The sequence below is a fragment of the Lipomyces tetrasporus genome, assembly GCF_029532465.1.
Source record: "Lipomyces tetrasporus strain NRRL Y-64009 chromosome Unknown POJ06scaffold_4, whole genome shotgun sequence".
NCBI lineage: Eukaryota > Fungi > Ascomycota > Lipomycetes > Lipomycetales > Lipomycetaceae > Lipomyces > Lipomyces tetrasporus.
The window spans coordinates 305,676-323,154 of record NW_026611599.1 but is presented as its reverse complement, the minus strand read 5'-3'; the positions used below and the strand labels follow the sequence as shown (position 1 = coordinate 323,154).

At 48.4% G+C, this 17,479-nt stretch overlaps 9 protein-coding genes across 9 annotated transcripts; 4 read left to right on the top strand and 5 right to left on the bottom strand.

Annotated features, from left to right (window-relative positions):
* Positions 1-110: 110 nt before the first annotated feature.
* On the bottom strand, positions 111-2,040 carry POJ06DRAFT_84881 (uncharacterized protein). Its single transcript, XM_056191653.1, has 5 exons — positions 1,778-2,040; positions 1,628-1,697; positions 1,490-1,568; positions 1,300-1,438; positions 111-1,246 (listed from the first exon to the last, which is right to left on the bottom strand). Exons 1-5 carry the CDS (start codon positions 1,851-1,853, stop codon positions 246-248), a joined length of 1,365 nt encoding a protein of 454 aa, XP_056044402.1. The 5' UTR covers positions 1,854-2,040; the 3' UTR covers positions 111-245.
* Positions 2,041-2,219: 179 nt separating this feature from the next.
* Positions 2,220-3,085, top strand: POJ06DRAFT_267119 (P-loop containing nucleoside triphosphate hydrolase protein; the record flags this gene model as incomplete). The annotated part of the gene is made up of 4 exons (XM_056189211.1): positions 2,220-2,393; positions 2,461-2,658; positions 2,724-2,861; positions 2,921-3,085. The coding sequence occupies 4 exons, from the start codon at positions 2,220-2,222 to the stop codon at positions 3,083-3,085; spliced, it is 675 nt and encodes a 224-aa protein (XP_056044401.1).
* Positions 3,086-3,571: 486 nt separating this feature from the next.
* On the top strand, positions 3,572-4,638 carry POJ06DRAFT_84834 (uncharacterized protein). Its single transcript, XM_056191652.1, has 3 exons — positions 3,572-4,115; positions 4,178-4,260; positions 4,313-4,638. The coding sequence occupies exons 1-3, from the start codon at positions 3,815-3,817 to the stop codon at positions 4,565-4,567; spliced, it is 639 nt and encodes a 212-aa protein (XP_056044400.1). The 5' UTR covers positions 3,572-3,814; the 3' UTR covers positions 4,568-4,638.
* On the bottom strand, positions 4,563-8,302 carry POJ06DRAFT_221056 (uncharacterized protein). Its single transcript, XM_056185618.1, has 6 exons — positions 8,220-8,302; positions 7,820-8,078; positions 7,695-7,754; positions 7,391-7,638; positions 6,604-7,330; positions 4,563-6,550 (listed from the first exon to the last, which is right to left on the bottom strand). The coding sequence occupies exons 1-6, from the start codon at positions 8,228-8,230 to the stop codon at positions 4,709-4,711; spliced, it is 3,147 nt and encodes a 1,048-aa protein (XP_056044399.1). The 5' UTR covers positions 8,231-8,302; the 3' UTR covers positions 4,563-4,708.
* A 383-nt stretch (positions 8,303-8,685) lies between these two features.
* Positions 8,686-9,638, bottom strand: POJ06DRAFT_237109 (protein-tyrosine phosphatase-like protein; the record flags this gene model as incomplete). Its single annotated transcript, XM_056185937.1, has 5 exons — positions 8,686-8,776; positions 8,826-8,929; positions 8,978-8,983; positions 9,039-9,117; positions 9,175-9,638. The coding sequence occupies 5 exons, from the start codon at positions 9,636-9,638 to the stop codon at positions 8,686-8,688; spliced, it is 744 nt and encodes a 247-aa protein (XP_056044398.1).
* Positions 9,639-10,367: 729 nt separating this feature from the next.
* On the top strand, positions 10,368-13,209 carry POJ06DRAFT_249949 (heat shock protein 70 family). Its single transcript, XM_056187231.1, has 6 exons — positions 10,368-10,540; positions 10,627-10,735; positions 10,793-10,816; positions 10,877-10,920; positions 10,979-11,338; positions 11,397-13,209. Exons 1-6 carry the CDS (start codon positions 10,502-10,504, stop codon positions 12,831-12,833), a joined length of 2,013 nt encoding a protein of 670 aa, XP_056044397.1. The 5' UTR covers positions 10,368-10,501; the 3' UTR covers positions 12,834-13,209.
* Positions 13,210-14,354, bottom strand: POJ06DRAFT_274716 (uncharacterized protein; the record flags this gene model as incomplete). Its single annotated transcript, XM_056189628.1, has 2 exons — positions 14,161-14,354; positions 13,210-14,113 (listed from the first exon to the last, which is right to left on the bottom strand). Exons 1-2 carry the CDS (start codon positions 14,169-14,171, stop codon positions 13,210-13,212), a joined length of 915 nt encoding a protein of 304 aa, XP_056044396.1. The 5' UTR covers positions 14,172-14,354.
* On the top strand, positions 14,318-15,600 carry POJ06DRAFT_84647 (uncharacterized protein). The gene is made up of 2 exons (XM_056191650.1): positions 14,318-14,917; positions 14,977-15,600. The coding sequence occupies exons 1-2, from the start codon at positions 14,716-14,718 to the stop codon at positions 15,495-15,497; spliced, it is 723 nt and encodes a 240-aa protein (XP_056044395.1). The 5' UTR covers positions 14,318-14,715; the 3' UTR covers positions 15,498-15,600.
* POJ06DRAFT_84672 (uncharacterized protein) lies at positions 15,583-17,335 on the bottom strand. The gene is made up of 4 exons (XM_056191651.1): positions 16,946-17,335; positions 16,734-16,890; positions 16,295-16,683; positions 15,583-16,245 (listed from the first exon to the last, which is right to left on the bottom strand). The coding sequence occupies exons 1-4, from the start codon at positions 17,183-17,185 to the stop codon at positions 15,703-15,705; spliced, it is 1,329 nt and encodes a 442-aa protein (XP_056044394.1). The 5' UTR covers positions 17,186-17,335; the 3' UTR covers positions 15,583-15,702.
* Between the last annotated feature and the right edge of the window lie 144 nt (positions 17,336-17,479).

Genomic DNA, 17,479 nt, shown 5'->3' with positions numbered 1-17,479 from the left:
CGCAAACCTTACAGCCGGACAATTCTCGCCCAGTGACAGTGACAGATGAGCTCGTCTGGAATCAAACTCTGTTGTCACATTGAAAACTGGCATAGTGATCTGGAGATCCACATTGGGTTGTAACTTACTATATTGATACTAGGCCAACTCCTCCAATCTTGTCTGAGATGTTTCCGATGTACCCCTCTATAAGATAATGTACATAAATAATATCCAATAACAAGATCTGTATTGTTGTGTGAAAATCATTGTCGGGCAAACGGATTGTTCCTTCCAGTCGGCTGAGGAACAAGAGTATGCTGCGGTTGCTGCTGCTCTTGATACTGCTGTTGGAACATCGTCTGTAACATGGGTTGCTGCACCTGCGGCTGCGAGTAACCGTAACCAGTAGGTGTGGCCGACTGCGGATTCGATCCGTATCCCGTCTGCGTCGAGTAAGCAGGAGACAAGTACCCAGTTGCCATCGGCGACTGCGTCAGGTTCGAATAACCGCCAAAGCCTGCACCTGTGAAATCCGATGCAAGCGTTGCCGGTCTGGTATAGGGCGCCTGGGTTGTCTGGAACCCGTAACCGGTCGGCTGGATGCCCATGTGCTGCTGCATCCCTGATTGCTGCAGACCAGACTGTTGCTGCGAGATTCCTGTAGGCAGCTGCATTTGATACTGGCCTGACAGCTGGTAGCCTTGCGCAGTCTGCTGGGGTTGCTGATACACTGCGCCGGTGTATGTCTGCTGTTGAGCCTGAGTGTATTGAGGCGAGATATAACCAGTGTTATTCACCGAAAGTTGACTCAGCTGCTGCTGCGGCTGCGGCTCAGCAATGTCAATTAGATTTCCTTCGTCTATGGACTGAAGCTGATGCGGTGGAACGGCGTTGGGTTGCTTCCCGTCGATTCTCTGGCTCAACCTTATCGCGGTCGCAAGGTCGTCGTCCACAGGCGACATATTCTTTACTCGTCTCCGCGCTTCCTCTTCTTGGGCAGTAGCTTTACTCTCCTCGAGAGCTCGCTGCAGATCTCCGTCGTTATCGTCATCAACACCAGTATTACGCCGTCGGCGCTGAGGTCGTCCGGGCCGATCTGGTTCGAATCCGTCACCACGGCTGGACCGGCCTGGTTTGTCGTTACGGAACATTTCGTCGCCAGGATGGCTCATCTTATCGCGCATGAAATTCCTATTCACCCGTTCGGTTCGAATTCGTTCATCGTCGTAAAGGAACAAAGTAAGTGACTTTGCCTTTGTACGGACTGTGTTTGGCTGGTTAGCAAGCGCTCAGAGTATGTGCGATTTCGAGACGTACTGTTGATGCCTTGGTCACGACCTTCTTCGTCGATGTATTGGAACTCGCGAAGAGTCTTGATGATGTAGAGATTGTCCTTTGCCCAACGCACCACATTTTCGGAGCCGACATGCAAGCAGTAATCCAAAACCACCAGTGCCTTGAATCGATTAAGAGGTGTTATCTATTGGCCAATATATAAAATACATACTTTCATGACATGCCGCCAGTTCTTGCCTTTGTCGTTGAGACGTTTGTCTACGATTTCCATAATCTCGAGCAACATCGCACTAGATCACACGATAAATATCTGTTCAAACCTGTAATCGGCCAAATAAACGGGGCATACTCGTCAAAAGTGAGTTGGGCAATCTCGTCCATGTCGCCACCACTGGGACCCCATGGATCATTGCTTGTGGCTATGTCGCATTAGCTCAACGATTGCAGCCATGATAAGAATACCATTAACCACGTTATTGTGGAAACATGGAGAACTCACCATTTCTGGTCTTGACTTGGGCGGTTGTGTAGCCGTTTGTGACGTTCTTTATCGAGCGAACTATAGATTTGGACATATTTTCTTACTGCGAGAGGACGATAGTAGGCAGCAAGTGTATAATACAAATCGCGTTCTAGGTTGATATATATATATAATCAAACAAATTGTAAGCTATATTGCCAATTCTGATGACAGAGTTACTTCTCGAATCTGATTGCGTGGACCATTTGCGCGTGAGTGTGGCTGTGGTGCGATAGGGTTACTTTCTACGGCGCAACTCGGCTCAAGCCGCGAAGCAGCACAACCGCGACTGGAGATTTGAATTACTTGTGTGTGGGGTAGGGTAATGTGGGGGAGCAGCATGCCGGAGCTGCCGGGTCCCGACATTCCGCTACACTAACTGCACTTGCCTCATCTTGTCTGGCCACTACCACATGTAATCATGGTCAAGAAGTCCAGCTCAAGCAAGAGCAAGAAAAGCCAGACGAGAAGGTGGCCGGTTGACGCCCAGGTCGAGGTCGAAGTCTTCGTCGTCGGCTCGCCAGGAATCGGGAGGTACACCTGGATATGGAAGTGGGGCTACAACCAGAACCTCCCAGAATTTATTCGCAATCAGGTATCCCAGCTTATGAAATATAGCATGTATTACTATCGCACGGCTGCAGCTAACTCAGGATTTTCAGGTCGCCAACAGATTCCAGCATCTTCCCACACGCAAGATCGAAATTGACTCTGATCGCGTATCAGTCACGGTCTTGTACAATTTGTACTTCGAAATAAAAGACGAGGGCATCCTTCCGAGGTATCTCCTCGACGAATTCAACGTCTACATCTTTTGTTTCTCTGTCGCCGACCGCGCGTCCTTCCGAACTGCCGAGAGGGTGCGCGTATTTATTTACATCCAATATATCGTACATATATGGGGACAATTGCTGACGGTTGGTAGTACTGGGAACGACTAAAGCTCGAGCACCCGTCCGGCTTTGTGACAGTACTAGTGGGCCTCAAGGCGGACCTCCGGACCGATCCGGATACCCTGGCTGCGTTGGAGGAACGCAACGAGAAAGTAATATCGCCCGAAGAAGTACGTCTACTCCATGCATATTACTTCTCAATGCCTCTCATACTTACTAACACGCCTAGGGACAACGACTGGCGAGCAAGATGGGCACGAAATACTTTGAATGTTCGGCAATCAACTTTGAAGGGATACACGAGCCGATATCAGAAGTGGTTTCGCTGGCACTGGCAACAAACAAAGTAAAGGCTATAAACACAGGGAAAGACGGATGCTGTAGTATAATTTGAATGTATGGTTTTAGATCGGTGAAGTTTGCATGAGATGTGAATCACGGCCTGTTGACAATATCCAAAGAAGTATAGATTGTAATTCCGATTTAGACAAAGACACAACTTGCTAGTTTTCGCTCGGTCCGCTGAAACCGCGGAGAAGATTTGAGGGTTAGATTAGAAATATTGATACTCACATAGTGCAAGATTCTTAGCATTGCATCCAATATCACTTGATTGTCTGCACCATCTGTCTTATGTACCGTCAATGACTCGGGTACAACTGGTACAACTCAATTTGGGTGCCCCGCTTTCGTAGGAAGACTGTAACTTATACCTCGCGCTTCCCTAATTGTTCGACTCCAACTCAGTGCGCTGAGCAACAATTAAATTACCAAATATTCAAGTTGCAGACTGCTTCGTCCGTCTAAAAATCTGTACTCCGAACTAATTGGCGCGGATGATCGCATTATTTATCGAAGGCTATGATGAAAATTGTCCTCTACAAGCGCCCCTGAATGTCGTCCGGCATTTATACATTGCTGTGGAGATGTGACGTCATGGCAGGCCTCGAACTGCACGGCCTCGATCTTCGTCAACAATCACCTGGACATAATTCATGCGTTGAAAACTTACAGGGTTAAATACCCCGCTAATAAAAGTCGCCGCGCGTTTCTGCAATATTCTGCAATACGCACTCCATGGCAGCAGCGATCTCAATACCATAACTTAACTGTGAAGTTCGCCATGCTCTCTGCAAAATACATGCACGTCCTCCTCCTACGCCTCCCTAGACGCATTGCTATCTCAGGATTTGCACCCCCTTCACCAATTTCGGCCCTATGTGTCCTTCCATCCCGCCTACATCAACCCCGCCAGCGCACATACACTACCGTCTTCCACAAAGTCGACAGCGAGTTCCCAGACGACGAGATATCAAAAGCAAGACGTTGGCTCAATACCTTCAAGGTCTCCGACATCCCACGTGACAAGTTCGACATCTCGTTCGCTCGATCTAGCGGGCCCGGCGGCCAGAATGTGAATAAATGTCTGTCAAATTGGTGGTGTTGTAAGCTGCAGATAATGCTGACTTGTTTGGGGCCATTTTAGTGAATACGAAAGCGACGATTCGGTGCTCGTGGGACGAATTAGACTGGATTCCAAACGTCATATTAGAACGACTTCGCACAAAAGTACGCATGCAACCGCCTCATTTCCAATGGCGGTTTCTAACTGGTTATGCAGCACTTCAGGTACTTAACCAAACATGACAATGTGGTAGTACAATCCGACTCCGCGCGTCAACGACACGAGAATATCGATGACTGCTTCCAGAAACTACACGACATGATCCATGACTGCGCGTTCATCCCGGACGATGCGTCAACGGAGAAGGTGGAAAAGTGGAATGAGATCAAAAAGCGCGCCAACGAGGCGAGGTTGGCGGCGAAAAAGCGGAACGGTGAGAAAAAGAGATTGAAGAGGACCGTAGATTGGTAGTTAACGTAATAAATGCATTTTGTTATGAATATACGCCTATGGCGTTATGCGTAGACGTGATATTGATATGACACTAACCACAAATATTTTATTCCGAAAACCCAACTTGCATGACACAACTAATGAAAACACAACAAACATCTACGGAATGCTGAACACTGCCTTCAACTGTCTGAGCAACAACCACTCGTCACGCGTAACGTCATCTCTGTAAGCAGGATCCTTCAACGTATCGATCGATTCCCTGCTAATTTCAGAGTACAATGTGTCCGAGTCATCGACGTGTCTACCCCACGTAGGCTGGTTCGCAGGCGTGTCAAGTCGCATCGCAACTCCTCCCTGCGCCTGTCCTTTCTTCACAATATCGACCGACTTGTGATTGACTTCCAAACTGACGACTCGACCAAGCTGCAGCACCTGCCGCATCTGCGTAGCAGGGTCAATTCGAACAGCGGCGATAGGCGTGCCGAGGCGAACAGTACCATCCGAAACGTCGACGCCGATAATCATAGGGTTACGCTTGTTGATGACCTTGATAGTGTGTAGTACGCATGGGAAGACAGCTTGTGCGGCAGTCTCCTTACGTTTCAACTCGAGCAGCTCTTTCTGGTAGTTTGTGAAAGCATCAAACAGGTGATAGATAATGTCGGCACTGAAAATACGGACGCCCTGTTGCTCGGCATACTCCTCTGCTTCCTTGTCGATCTTGACATCGAAACAAAGCATAACCGCAAACTCTCGAGCTTTCTCGAGCATTGTCGTCGCTTTCATAACATCACGCTTATACACGGGACCGATAGAGATCGACATCACAGGAATCTTCATCTGCTTCAAGAAATCAAGCAACGCCTCCAACGAACCTAGCGTCGACGCCTGGACGCAAACGCCTCTTCCGCTCTTATCAAGCGCACTCTCAAGACTGGTGAGATCGGACATAACCTCGTCCATCAACTCCTCCTCATCGTCGTCGGGGCCAACCAGCAGAAGTCGGGAACCGGCAATTGCCTTGTCTAGATCATTCGCCGCAATTTTGACACCAAGCGCTGCCTTGACTTCCTTATGATGCACATACGCGGACTTGATCCGGAGCTCTCGTAACGGCTGGGGAGTAAGCAGTGCTCTCACATTCGTTGCTATCGGACCGTTCATTCCACACAGTACTATCCGGTCACCTTCATGTAAAATACCGTTCGACAGTACGACATCGATCGTGGTGCCTAGACCCTCGATCACCTTCACTTCCAGGACCGTGCACTCGAGCTCTGACAGGTACATGAGCTTGTCGCTCATACGACTTTGGGTAAGCTCGATCAATAGCTTCAACATATCAGGAACACCTTCACCAGTAACCGCTGACGTGGGCACAAGAGATACATTGCGCGCCATGTTACGGTTCTTGTAGTAAAGCTCCGAGTTAAGACCTTGCTCTGCGAGCGCGAGCTTCGTCTTCTGCAAACGGTCCTCAAACTCCCGCTGGACAGTTTTAGACTGCTTGGCAAGCGAGTCCTGGGCGCCATTGTTGGGAATAGCCTCCCATCCATACAAACGGTCGATCTTGTTCAACGCGACAATGAACGGAGTTTTTCGTGATCGCAAAAGTCGGATGGATTCGAGAGTCTGTTGTTCAAGACCGTGCATAATATCGATAACCAAAATAGCAATGTTACATAGCGACGAACCACGCGATCGGAGGTTGGTGAACGACTCGTGGCCAGGCGTGTCGATGACCAGCAAGCCTGGAACCTTGTACTCCATGGTTTGATCCTTGTTGACAACTGCAGTCTTCTGCTTGATAGCGTCGATGGGGAAGTACGTCGCACCAATCTGCTGGGTGATACCACCAGCCTCGCCTTCCTGAACATTGGTCTGACGAACCTTGTCAAGGAGTTTGGTCTTACCGGTATCGACGTGACCCAAGATACAGCAAATCGGAGATCGTAGGTTGTCCTGGGATCGGGCATCCAAAGCAGCTTTGTGTCGTTTCTAACTCATGTAAGTTATATGTCCAAATAAGTTATTGTCAAATAACAACCTACATCTCGTCGCTGTGAAGCTTCCGCTTTCCTTTGTTCTGCCTCAGCTTTGATTTTTTCAATCTCAGCCTTTCGCTCGGCCTGACGACGTTGCTCTTCCTTTCGGGCTAATTCGTCCACGTCCGCTTCCTCTTGCTCTTTGCTTGACCACGTCTGTTTATTGTCGTCTAAACTGGTGGAAATTTCCGTCTTCTGCGTGCTACCGTTGCTATCAGAAGACGCACCGTTTGACTCCTCGTCAGAAGCGAGCAAGTTCTCCCAAGAATCTCCGGCACTCTCCACTTTATCGGACTTCAACGCATCCTCCCACGACTGTGAAATATCTTCCCCAGGCTTTTCATCAATTGCCTCCAAATCTGAAGTCTTCTCCACAGCCGTGTCCACAGCGACATCCTTCAAATTGTCGACTGAATCCTCTAAAGAAGGACTGTCCTCCTTAGTCGAAGAATTATCATCCTGCTTACCCTTCTTTCTTCCGTACACAGGTCGCTTTTTCCTGCTGTCGTCCTGATTCTTCTCGTCAAAGCCAGCAATGTAGACGCCTGCATCTCGCAACTGTTGGGCACGCTTCTGCTGCAGTTGGAAAGCCTCTTTCTGTTTCTTTGTAAGAAGTTTGCCTTCTCGCTTCAGTTCCTCCCGCTTGGCTTTCTCCTTCTCCTTTTTTCTAGCCTTGGCTTCTTCTTTCAGTCGAACTTCCTCAGCGGCCTTGCGCTCTTCTTCCTCAATACGCCTACACTATTGTCAGTTTGCTTCTTTTCACATAACAAGTCTTAGGGCAACAATGTCTTACCGCCGCTCTTCTTCCTCCTCCTGCTTGCGTTTCTCTTCAGCCTGACGCTGAAGCTCAACTTGTCGTTCAAGAGCAGCAAGCATTTTATTCTTTGTCTTGGCCTTCGGATCAGCCTTGGCGCCCTTCTTTCCAGCAGCCGGAGTCGCTGCAGGCGCAGCAGCAGGAGCAGCCTCCTTAGCTGCTTCCTGTGCCGGGGGCTTCGCTTCTGGTGCGGAAACTCCGCCAGCGCCAGCTTTCTTTCGCTCCATCTGGAGGTATTGTTAATACATGGTCACAGACCAACGTAGTCCGAGCAAATACGTACTTGTTGCTTCTTTCGTAATTTTTCCTTCTCCTTCTTCTCCCGTTCTTTCTCTTTCTTGCTCTGTGTTCACAGTTCCGTTAGCTTCATGACTCTCCTACACAATTAAATCTGTACATCTTTATTACCTTCAACTGAAGAGCAGGTCCCGCGTCCTCCTCCTCCTCGTCATCATCATCATCGTCATTGAATTCAGTCTTAGCGGTACCATTATCTTTAGAAGCAGGAGTGGTATCGATATTCTCATCAGCCTCCTCTTCCTTCGCAGGAGCTGGAGCCGGAGAAGGGGACGTTCCTAGTGGAAGCTCGGCACCGTCAACCTGAACAACTTCCTGATCCTCCTCGAATGCAGTATCCCAGTAATCGTCCTTTCTCGGCTTCTTATCCCTATCGCAATATCGTTAGTTAAACGTCCAATAAATCAGCCCGACTCCCTCGTTCACTCAAGAATTCTCCTCCGCGTGCTGGAGAGCTCTCGTATCGTGGCTTTCTCACGTCGTCGGCATGTCGACGATGTACAACACTTACTTTTTACCCATTTTGTATCGATAATAATGCTAACTTTATCCTATAAATAAACGGGACCAGGAAGTTTTGGTTGCGTTAATAATTAAAGTCGTTGCTCAACTATTTTTCACGGCTGGGACAAAGAGTTGCCGGTGTAGGGGAACCCTTACCCTAGCATCCGGGAGACGCGCACTCTGCAATCGGTTCCGGGTTGGAATGATTGGTGTTCACGCAAATCTTGTAGATCAGGAGATCAAGAGAACGCGATCATGATGGAATCAGTCCCGATGCCATAAGTAACACATACGGATTTAATATAATGACGATTATTCAGCTATATTACAAAGATTTGGGCACATTAACGATGACCCAGAAACCAGAAATAATGCTAGAAAACCACTACAATGCGTAACCAACTCCTCACAAAACCCACTTTTTCACCCTGATGGACATAACGCCGAAGCCCATACATGCGCCGATTTATATCTCATCCCATAATTACATCGCCACTTTCTTTAATGCTATTTGGATCAACGTCGTCGAATGGTGCCCTGCCTTCTCGATCGACGTCGTCAGCACTACATAGGTCAGTATATAATGAGGAAGCGTACTTTATTAAGGACATACGCTTCGTCAGAATCTGCATACAGATCATCCAGTGTACGACGTAAGTCTGGCCGTTTGGATGGTGTTAATACTGCTTGACGAGCCTGACAAAGAGTCTCGTAAGACTACCAAGATGTTAGTGCCAGCCCTGTCCCACGCAAATGACTGCATACCCGTAACTAGCGGTTTGTTAGTGTTACGTCTTCCGCTAGTCTGACTAATACGTGCACTTACTTGAAATTTCATGTTGTCGTCTAAGGCCACACAGAATCGTCGGGCCTGCACGAACTGAATCGACCTAATAAGATCCCACCTGGCATTGACATTAGTATCACTAATATCATTCCGCTTTTCCTGATCCCCCACATACCCGTTAGACTCCATAACATATGCGACAGCCACCGCCGCACTTTTCTCGTTCCCTGTTTCACAATACAGCAGAGTTGTTCCACCGTTTTCTCTCGTCTGATCAATCATCTGCTTCGCAAGCGGAAAACTCTTGACCAGTTCTATGTAATTCGACACAGGAAGCCCTTGGTACTCATTCTTATCCGCATACCGGGCCTTCATAATCTGCCACGCCTGTGGCGTCGTGATGGCTAGCACCAGCTTGATGTTGTTGTCGCGTAAGAACTGCTCGTCCTTGGCTACATTCCTCGGGCCCAACCATAAATGCGGATAGATCTCTTGGGCCAGTCGCCTGCATTCATATCGCCATTCTTGAATGACCGACGGATCTGTGAAGAAGCATGGTGGAACTAGTGTACGCGGGAGCGACGGTGCTCGTGAGCGGTCTAAAGCTGGGGTGCTGTGACTGACATCCGGGGCAACCATGTGTGAGGACCTGGACGGGTAGAAAGAACGCGAAGAGCCTAAGTAGGTTCCTTCACGATCAAGATCGTGGATTATTGAATGGTCTGGCTCTCAACAAACCGATTTAGCTGTCGAGCGCGTTTATAAGCGCGTTTATACGAGCAATTGAAGTTGTATTATTTACGCCGCAACAGACGAACTTAGTCGCATAGTAATCCCCGTGTACGAAACCCGTAGCCAGTATAACCATCTTCTGCTCTCGGATTCGGACCAGCACAGATTTGCAGGACAGGTAACAGCAATATTACCCTTAAGTACAGTAGCGACAACGTGCTATTACTATATTATCTGCGTCCCAAATTCCGGGGCCTAAGTCGCTGTCATCTAAGTGGTCGCAATTACGTCATATGCTACATGGTGTACTACATGCATAAGGTGTCGCTGTTTTAAATAACAAGATACATCGAATCCACCTACAAACAATTTGATCAATATCATAGCATATATACCCATTGATAGCTACAAGCTACTGTTTGCATTGCTATATGGAAATCACCGCGTGTTGGAAACCGAGTCGAGTATCCGCCGGGCCGGTATTCCCCTGAGTCCATGTCTCCTTTTGCTTAGCACCATAAGCTGCACGCTGCTTTTACACTCCTACGCTAAAGTTCTCGCCACCGTTGGCACCTCCAGCTTCCATTGACTTCCACGTCCGGGTGACCATATTGTACTTGAGATCCGAGCGACCCATCGAAAATTTATTTCGCAACTTGCCCATTTGGCTTTCCCACGCTTTTCTCTGCCCGATATACAATCCGCATCATACCGTTCTTGCCTCTACATTTACTCGTGGCATATTTGTTTGTATAATAGACTGTTACACAATGTTAGCTTCTAGACTGGCACGAAACACGGCGCGCGCGGTAGGTAGACCTTGTTCCTTCTGCTCGATCGTGGATCATCGGTCTTGATCTTGAAGGGATTATACTGACCTGTGGCGATTCTATAGACGTGCGTTCGACGATTCCCCGTCAGCTCGACTCTCGGAGCTCGCTTCAACTCGAACGGAAATGGAAAGGTTCAGGGTACCGTTATTGGTATCGACTTAGGCACGACAAGTAGGTCAATATGATAAATCACCGGTTGACATATGCGAGCTAACAATTCGGTTTTAGACTCTGCCGTTGCTCTTATGGAGGGTATGGTTTCATAGGTCACAATTGCAGGTATATGAATTTGCGTCTGACATTAATCGTAAGGAAAAATCGCGAAGGTTTTGGAGAACAGCGAGGGTGCTCGTACAGTAAGTGCAATGTGGACTACGTGCTAGCCTATTTCCAATGGACGCTCATTATACTTAGACCCCGTCGGTTGTAGCTTTCACAAAGGATGGCGAGCGATTAGTAGGTGTACCAGCTAAGCGACAAGCGGTTGTCAACCCTGAGAACACTCTCTTCGCCACAAAGCGTCTCATCGGTCGACGATTCGAAGATCCCGAAGTTCAGAAGGACATCAAGCAGGTTCCGTACAAGATTGTCAAGCACACAAATGGTGACGCCTGGGTTGAGGCACGTGGTGAGAAGTACTCGCCAGCCCAGGTTGGTGGGTTTGTTCTCAACAAAATGAAGGAGACGGCTGAGTCCTATCTCGGCAAGGCTGTTAAGAATGCGGTCGTCACTGTTCCTGCTTACTTCAACGATGCCCAGCGACAGGCCACTAAGGTATTTTGGTATTTTTGCATAAAATGGAATAAATTGCATTTCGCTCATTACTATACAGGACGCTGGTCAGATTGGTGGTTTGAATGTTTTGCGCGTAGTCAATGAGCCCACTGCTGCTGCGTTGGCTTATGGTCTCGACAAGGAGAGTGACCGAGTTGTTGCTGTTTTCGATCTTGGTGGTGGTACTTTCGATATCTCTATTCTGGAGATTCAGGGTGGCGTTTTCGAGGTCAAGTCCACAAACGGTGATACTCACCTCGGTGGTGAAGATTTTGACATTGTCCTTGTACGACAGCTCGTTGAGCAGTTCAAGAAGGAGAACGGACTTGACCTCCAGGACGACAGAATGGCTATCCAGCGTATTCGTGAGGCTGCCGAGAAAGCTAAGATTGAGCTCTCCTCCACGGTCTCGACTGAGATCAACCTTCCCTTCATCACTGCAGACGCCACCGGCCCTAAACATATCAACACCAAGCTTACTCGCGCACAGTTCGAGAGCTATGTCGACCCTCTGGTCAAGAAAACAGTTGAGCCGGTTAAGAAGGCCCTGAAGGACGCCAACCTTTCTCCTTCTCAGATCGATGAGGTTATCCTGGTTGGTGGTATGACCCGTATGCCAAAGGTCGCTGACACCGTGAAGTCGATATTCAATAAGGATCCTGTCAAGTCTGTCAACCCTGATGAGGCTGTTGCTATCGGCGCTGCCATCCAGGGTGGTGTCTTGTCTGGTGAGGTGATGGACATCTTGCTTCTCGATGTCACTCCCCTCAGTTTGGGTATCGAGACCCTCGGCGGCGTCTTCACTCGTTTGATCAACAGGAACACTACTATACCCACCAAAAAGTCGCAGGTCTTTTCGACCGCTGCTTCTGGTCAAACGTCTGTCGAGATTCGAGTCTTCCAGGGTGAGCGTGAACTTGTCCGAGACAACAAGCTTATTGGTAACTTCACTCTGTCCGGTATTCCCCCAGCGCCCAAGGGCGTTCCTCAGATCGAGGTCGCATTCGATATTGACGCGGATGGCATTATCAATGTTCACGCCCGTGACAAGGCTACGAACAAGGACTCGTCCATCACAGTGGCCGGGTCGTCAGGTCTCTCTGATGCCGAGATCGAGAATATGGTTAAGGACGCCGAGAAATTCAGAGAACAGGACCAGGAGCGCCGTGCTGCCATTGAGGCTGCCAACCGAGCCGACTCTGTTTGTAATGATACCGAGTCTTCCATGAAAGAATTTGAAGCGCAGATCGACAAGGACGAGGCGGAGAAGATCAGGGGTCTCATTGGTGAGCTCCGTGAGCTAGTTGCCAAGGCTCAGGCTGGCGAGGAGATTTCTTCGGAGAGCTTGAAGTCCAAGACCGACGAGGTCCAACAGGCGTCGTTGAAGCTTTTCGAGTTGGTGTACAAGAAGAAGGCTGAGCAGGAGAACAGCTCTGGTAGCAGTTCGTCGGAGAGCAGTAGCTCTGACAGTAACAACAGTTCGAGCAGCGCTTAAGCGGGTAGTGGGTACTGGCTGTGTGTGGCTTGTGTGATATGTATTATATAGTACTGTAACATGACTCTCCTTGGTTGCATCTGGTGCAGTTTATTTACTCTGTCGTTATTGCTTTCTTAAGTGTAAATATAATGCAAGACCGAACAGAACAAAGATATGGTTGATTCCTCATCTCCTGGTATTTTCAATAATTCAAAGGATTTTTGTGGTCGCTTAATTTGTTAAGTGATCGCCATTGGAAAGTTAGAGAATTGCTGATGTCCTCCCCTCTAGTTGCGTTGTGTTTGCTGCTTTGATAAGACATGGTTTGGTCTAATGTACATAAATAAATGGTTGCGGGACACTAAGTTAGGCTATCTGAATAGATACAGTAATATTACCGGGCCTCAAAATCGACTCCCTCATTGGGTTGGATGCTTTGTGATGCGCTGATCCAGCCCACTATGCCGCCCCCCGTTTCGCCACTGGCGTCGTCATCCCTTTCGCTTCCTATACTTCCTAGTTGAGGAGGTAACAAATCCTTGTCGGATTCATCACCTTTATCCCCTTCGTCGCTATCGGTGACATCGCCCCACAAAGACGTGTCTCTAGTTATATTACCAGCCGTCACACGTACTCGACGCAAAACCAAGTAAAGCGTCTTGCCGTAGATGTCAAAACCTGTGTAGCTTGTCCTCATTTCAGGCTTGATGTCGTCGTCATCGTCGTCGTCATTTTGCTCATCTTGTACGGGCGCTGTTGTCATAGGATCGCCATCGCCATCAACGTCAATGACCTCTTTCTGCCGCTTCTTGCTTGTCCGAGTACGCCGCGGTATCAACTGCATATCTTTTATCAAAACCGCACTCTGCTTACTCCGATCCTTGACCAGGAACACGGAACATTCCCAGCCTTCGCGGCGGTTACACACGACATCACCGGTCTTGTTTCCAGCCGCACCTTCTCGAATGACGACGCCGGGTATGTTACTACTCGCAATAGTATCGTTCTCGAGAGTGGTCTGTCTGTCAGGGCCGTCGCGGTCGCCGACGACGCGGACAACGCTGAGACCTTTTTCGCGTTTTTGTTCTCTAAGGCGACGATGAACTATCGGCTGAATCGCCTTGAATATCGAATGCAGTCGTGATGGCGCGGAAGATATTATTTCAAGCTCGTTGTCGTGACCCGTATGTTCCGTTGCGGATTGACGGAGCGTTGATGTGAAGTACGTAATGTCATCTTGGTTAAGAAAGATCCGAACGAGGATGGTGTCGCGTGATGAGAGACGGAGATATCGTCGGCTGCGTATTGTTAGTATTCGAATAACAAATAGTAGACATAAGCTTACATTATCGGCATTCTGGTTCAATATTACTGTACTAGGCTTCTAAGCCCCCATACACCCAGCATCGCAAACTACTCCCGTATTCGGCAGGCGTTACGGCCAAGTAATGTTATAGGGTTTCCGCTACTGCAATGCACTGCCCGGTACCTGAAACTCTGCATGAGCACTATATTGGCACAAATAGCACGAATTTGGGCAGCCTAGAATATTACTACTTTATCAAAGTTATGACCCCCAGAGTCTAGCAGATGAGGCTATACAGTGCAAGCTTTTATGGTTGAGGTATTGAGACGTACACCTGGCAGGTCATCGCGAGGCGCAGGGGGCAGATAAGACACGGCTGAGCTTTAACAGCCATAAAACGCGAGATGACGATTCGCCGGAATTTTGGCACTATCTGTTTCGGTTTAGGCAGAAAATACGCGTTCAAGGAATATATAAGCGCACGTATGACTGCACTTATTCCTTGTTGAGACCCGTCCTTGTTCGGGCTTAGGTAATCAGTAAGGTTTCGGTTGTTGTACTACCATCGAAAATTCTGTTTTACGAAGCAACACCATGATTATGAGGAATATCTTGATATTTGTTTTGCTTATGTGCTTTGCAGCCCAGCTGGTAGTGGCAAGGCCAGCTGTCGACGCCGAGAGTACCATACGAAGAGGCGGTTCATCCGGTGGCAAAGGTGGGGGAGGCGGTGGCAGCCGTGGTGGAAAAGGAGGTAGCGGCAGTAGTAGCGGTGGAAAGGGAGGGAGTGGAAGTCGTATGTACATGCTGGATATCGCTCTCAAATTGGAAAATGTACTGATATTTGAGTTGTAGCCGCTCCTAAGAACTCGCCCTCGTCCAATTCCGGTGGACGGACAGCGGCCGGCTCGGGAACAAGACCATATGTTGGCGGAAAATACTATCCAGGTGGCGCTACAGTTCCGTATACCGCGGGCGCGAAGACAGCTGGAGGACTATCGCCAGTGTTTGTCGCTCCGTTTGCTCTAGGCGCACTTTGGCCCGGCCTGTGGCTCGCCGGTGCGTATGGCTACTACTATCCCCATACCATCATCTATCAGGGCGAGACTAGAAACGCTACTTGTCTCTGCACGGAGTACCAAACGTGCGGATGTGATGAGAATACGGAGGATGATTACATCAAGAATTTGCCGTCTAACATCACAAGGACTACCACGGTCAACGGCACGGAATACCTGCTTATCAACGGTACTCTCGAGAATGGCACCACTGCGTCTGGCGGAAGCGATAGCAGTGCTACGATACTCCGAATGTCGCCTGCAGGGATGGCTAGCTTGCTAGTCAGTGTCGTCTTCGCATTTGAGTTGTTGCTATGAATAATGAAAGTACCAGGAGATAGCACTCACCATTTCATTGGTATCTTGCTGGAATTGAATGCATTTAGCTGGATGTTTGAGCATGATTTTGGCATACTAATGGTTAATCGATCTTGAGTTACCCACTTTTCGTATGCAACGTTCGAAACAAGCATAAATCATACAGTACAATCTCCGGCTATCATACAAATGTAACAGATTCAAATCAAGAAAACTTCTGACTATCTAGTACGGCCTTGACGATAACCTCCCAATCATCCACCTCGAAGACCAATTTCGCCACTTCCGGTCCCACGAATTCCTTAAATTTCTCCTTATCGCTGTCACCAACTTCATCCATCGTAGCCACCTCCGGGTCAATGAGAGCTCGCAGTCCTTCCAGAACAGCCTTTCCCAGCCGACTCTTGTCCTCGTCCGTTACCGAACTGGCCGAGCTAATGACGACGGCCCAGTCTTTGAGATTACCCAACACCAGAACGCGGATAACTTCCGGTCCAATCGCGCGTAGGCCCGACAGTGCACCGTACTGTGTACCGATGGACTTGGATGAATCCATGAATGCTTTCAGCAGCGTACGCGTAACACGTGGTTTCAACGTGTGGTACGTGTCGCCGTATTGCGTACATACTTGTTGGAGAAGAGATGCCGCGAAATCGCGGACTTGGTAGTGGTCTTCATTTGAGGACTGAGATGAACCGAGTCGTTTGCCGACTAGGAGAGTCAGAATTGGTGGCATTACAGAATGTATCTAAAGGAAGTCAGTATGTCTTCCTCACACATGCATGAACAAGACGTACATAAGGTTCTATGAAGATAGTAGGGTTGGTCAGTAATCGATGCAATACCTGCAGCATCAAATACAGCATTGAAGCGTCCCTTAGATTCAGTCGAATCTTCTCCGCCACGAACTGAATAAAGTACGGAATCAACTGGTGCAATCCAGGATCATTTCCTAAGCTATTAAGTACCGCGTTCTTCATTGTCCCATTAGATGAATCTTCCGTCAGAACAGTGACTACTCTTTCAAAGTATAGCTGTAATTCTCTTGAGAGCGCGTGCTTCACAAGGGGCTTCACCTCTACCTCTGCAGAAGTGTTGCCAGAAGTTGCCATTGATGTCCGACTTTCTGCGGGCAATGGATTCTGCGGTATAGCCGGTTGCACACCCTCTATGGCCAGCCAATGTGCTAAAAGACGTCAGTCGACCTTCATCATCAATATATCTCAGGCCGGATACCTGTGAACGAGACCTCTCTCGGAACTTTTGGCAATGGCATATTTATTATCTTTTCAAAATCAACCTCGTCGTCATCGATATAGTACAACGTCTGTCCAGGTCCGAGGATAGCTTCGCGGAATCGGAGTGGTCGAGCGGAATCATAACCGTAGAGCGGCTATTCTTGTCAGCCTATCTGCTAACATTCGAACGCAAGCTAAACAGCAACATACCTCGATATTGAGAACTCTAAACGCATTACTTATGTCCGCAGTCGTCAAGCTTGTCCTTTTTGAATGTTTCATAAATTTCGTAGCTTGTTCCAACACTTCATTTATTCGATACTCGATATCCATAGCTAGAGCCTTCGCCACATCTTCCGGCAGGTTCACAATACCTAGACCCTCTGCCACATCCCGCACTGTATCTGCTGGTGACCATAGTGTATAGGAGTATTTTATTGACGATGCCATAATGGATACTAATTCTATTTGATCTGCACAATCAGATGTCGAGATGGTCGGGAGATTGGGCTGTCTATCGTTAACTTGACGGAGTAAGTACTGCCAATATGGCAAATCCTCCCAAGTCGAACGATTCGCTATGAATTAAAAAAGTCGCGGTTACTCTGAACTAATAAGACCCAGTTTGACTCCGCATGATCGATTTCGAAGCAAGGCGTGGGTTGGGGTTGTTGTGATGGCCATGATGTACGCTAACAGGTGACATCAACATGGACGAGGAAACTATCGAATTACAAACATTTT

Coding starts and splice junctions, on each gene's coding strand:
- POJ06DRAFT_84881 (XM_056191653.1), bottom strand. CDS start 1,853: ATGTCCAAATCTATAGTTCGCTCGATAAAGAACGTCACAAACGGCTAC. Junction 1,569..1,627: donor GCCCAACTCACTTTTGACGA/GTATGCCCCGTT, acceptor CGTGTGATCTAG/TGCGATGTTGCTCGAGATTA. Junction 1,439..1,489: donor ACTGGCGGCATGTCATGAAA/GTATGTATTTTA, acceptor AATCGATTCAAG/GCACTGGTGGTTTTGGATTA.
- POJ06DRAFT_84647 (XM_056191650.1), top strand. CDS start 14,716: ATGATTATGAGGAATATCTTGATATTTGTTTTGCTTATGTGCTTTGCA. Junction 14,918..14,976: donor AAAGGGAGGGAGTGGAAGTC/GTATGTACATGC, acceptor TTTGAGTTGTAG/CCGCTCCTAAGAACTCGCCC.
- POJ06DRAFT_84834 (XM_056191652.1), top strand. CDS start 3,815: ATGCTCTCTGCAAAATACATGCACGTCCTCCTCCTACGCCTCCCTAGA. Junction 4,116..4,177: donor CGGCCAGAATGTGAATAAAT/GTCTGTCAAATT, acceptor GGGCCATTTTAG/TGAATACGAAAGCGACGATT. Junction 4,261..4,312: donor TAGAACGACTTCGCACAAAA/GTACGCATGCAA, acceptor CTGGTTATGCAG/CACTTCAGGTACTTAACCAA.
- POJ06DRAFT_221056 (XM_056185618.1), bottom strand. Junction 7,639..7,694: donor AATTACGAAAGAAGCAACAA/GTACGTATTTGC, acceptor CAATACCTCCAG/ATGGAGCGAAAGAAAGCTGG. Junction 6,551..6,603: donor AAGCTTCACAGCGACGAGAT/GTAGGTTGTTAT, acceptor TACATGAGTTAG/AAACGACACAAAGCTGCTTT.
- POJ06DRAFT_249949 (XM_056187231.1), top strand. CDS start 10,502: ATGTTAGCTTCTAGACTGGCACGAAACACGGCGCGCGCG. Junction 10,541..10,626: donor CACGAAACACGGCGCGCGCG/GTAGGTAGACCT, acceptor GCGATTCTATAG/ACGTGCGTTCGACGATTCCC. Junction 10,736..10,792: donor TATCGACTTAGGCACGACAA/GTAGGTCAATAT, acceptor ATTCGGTTTTAG/ACTCTGCCGTTGCTCTTATG.
- POJ06DRAFT_84672 (XM_056191651.1), bottom strand. CDS start 17,185: ATGGCATCGTCAATAAAATACTCCTATACACTATGGTCACCAGCAGAT. Junction 16,684..16,733: donor GAGAGAGGTCTCGTTCACAG/GTATCCGGCCTG, acceptor GACGTCTTTTAG/CACATTGGCTGGCCATAGAG. Junction 16,246..16,294: donor CTATCTTCATAGAACCTTAT/GTACGTCTTGTT, acceptor GACTTCCTTTAG/ATACATTCTGTAATGCCACC.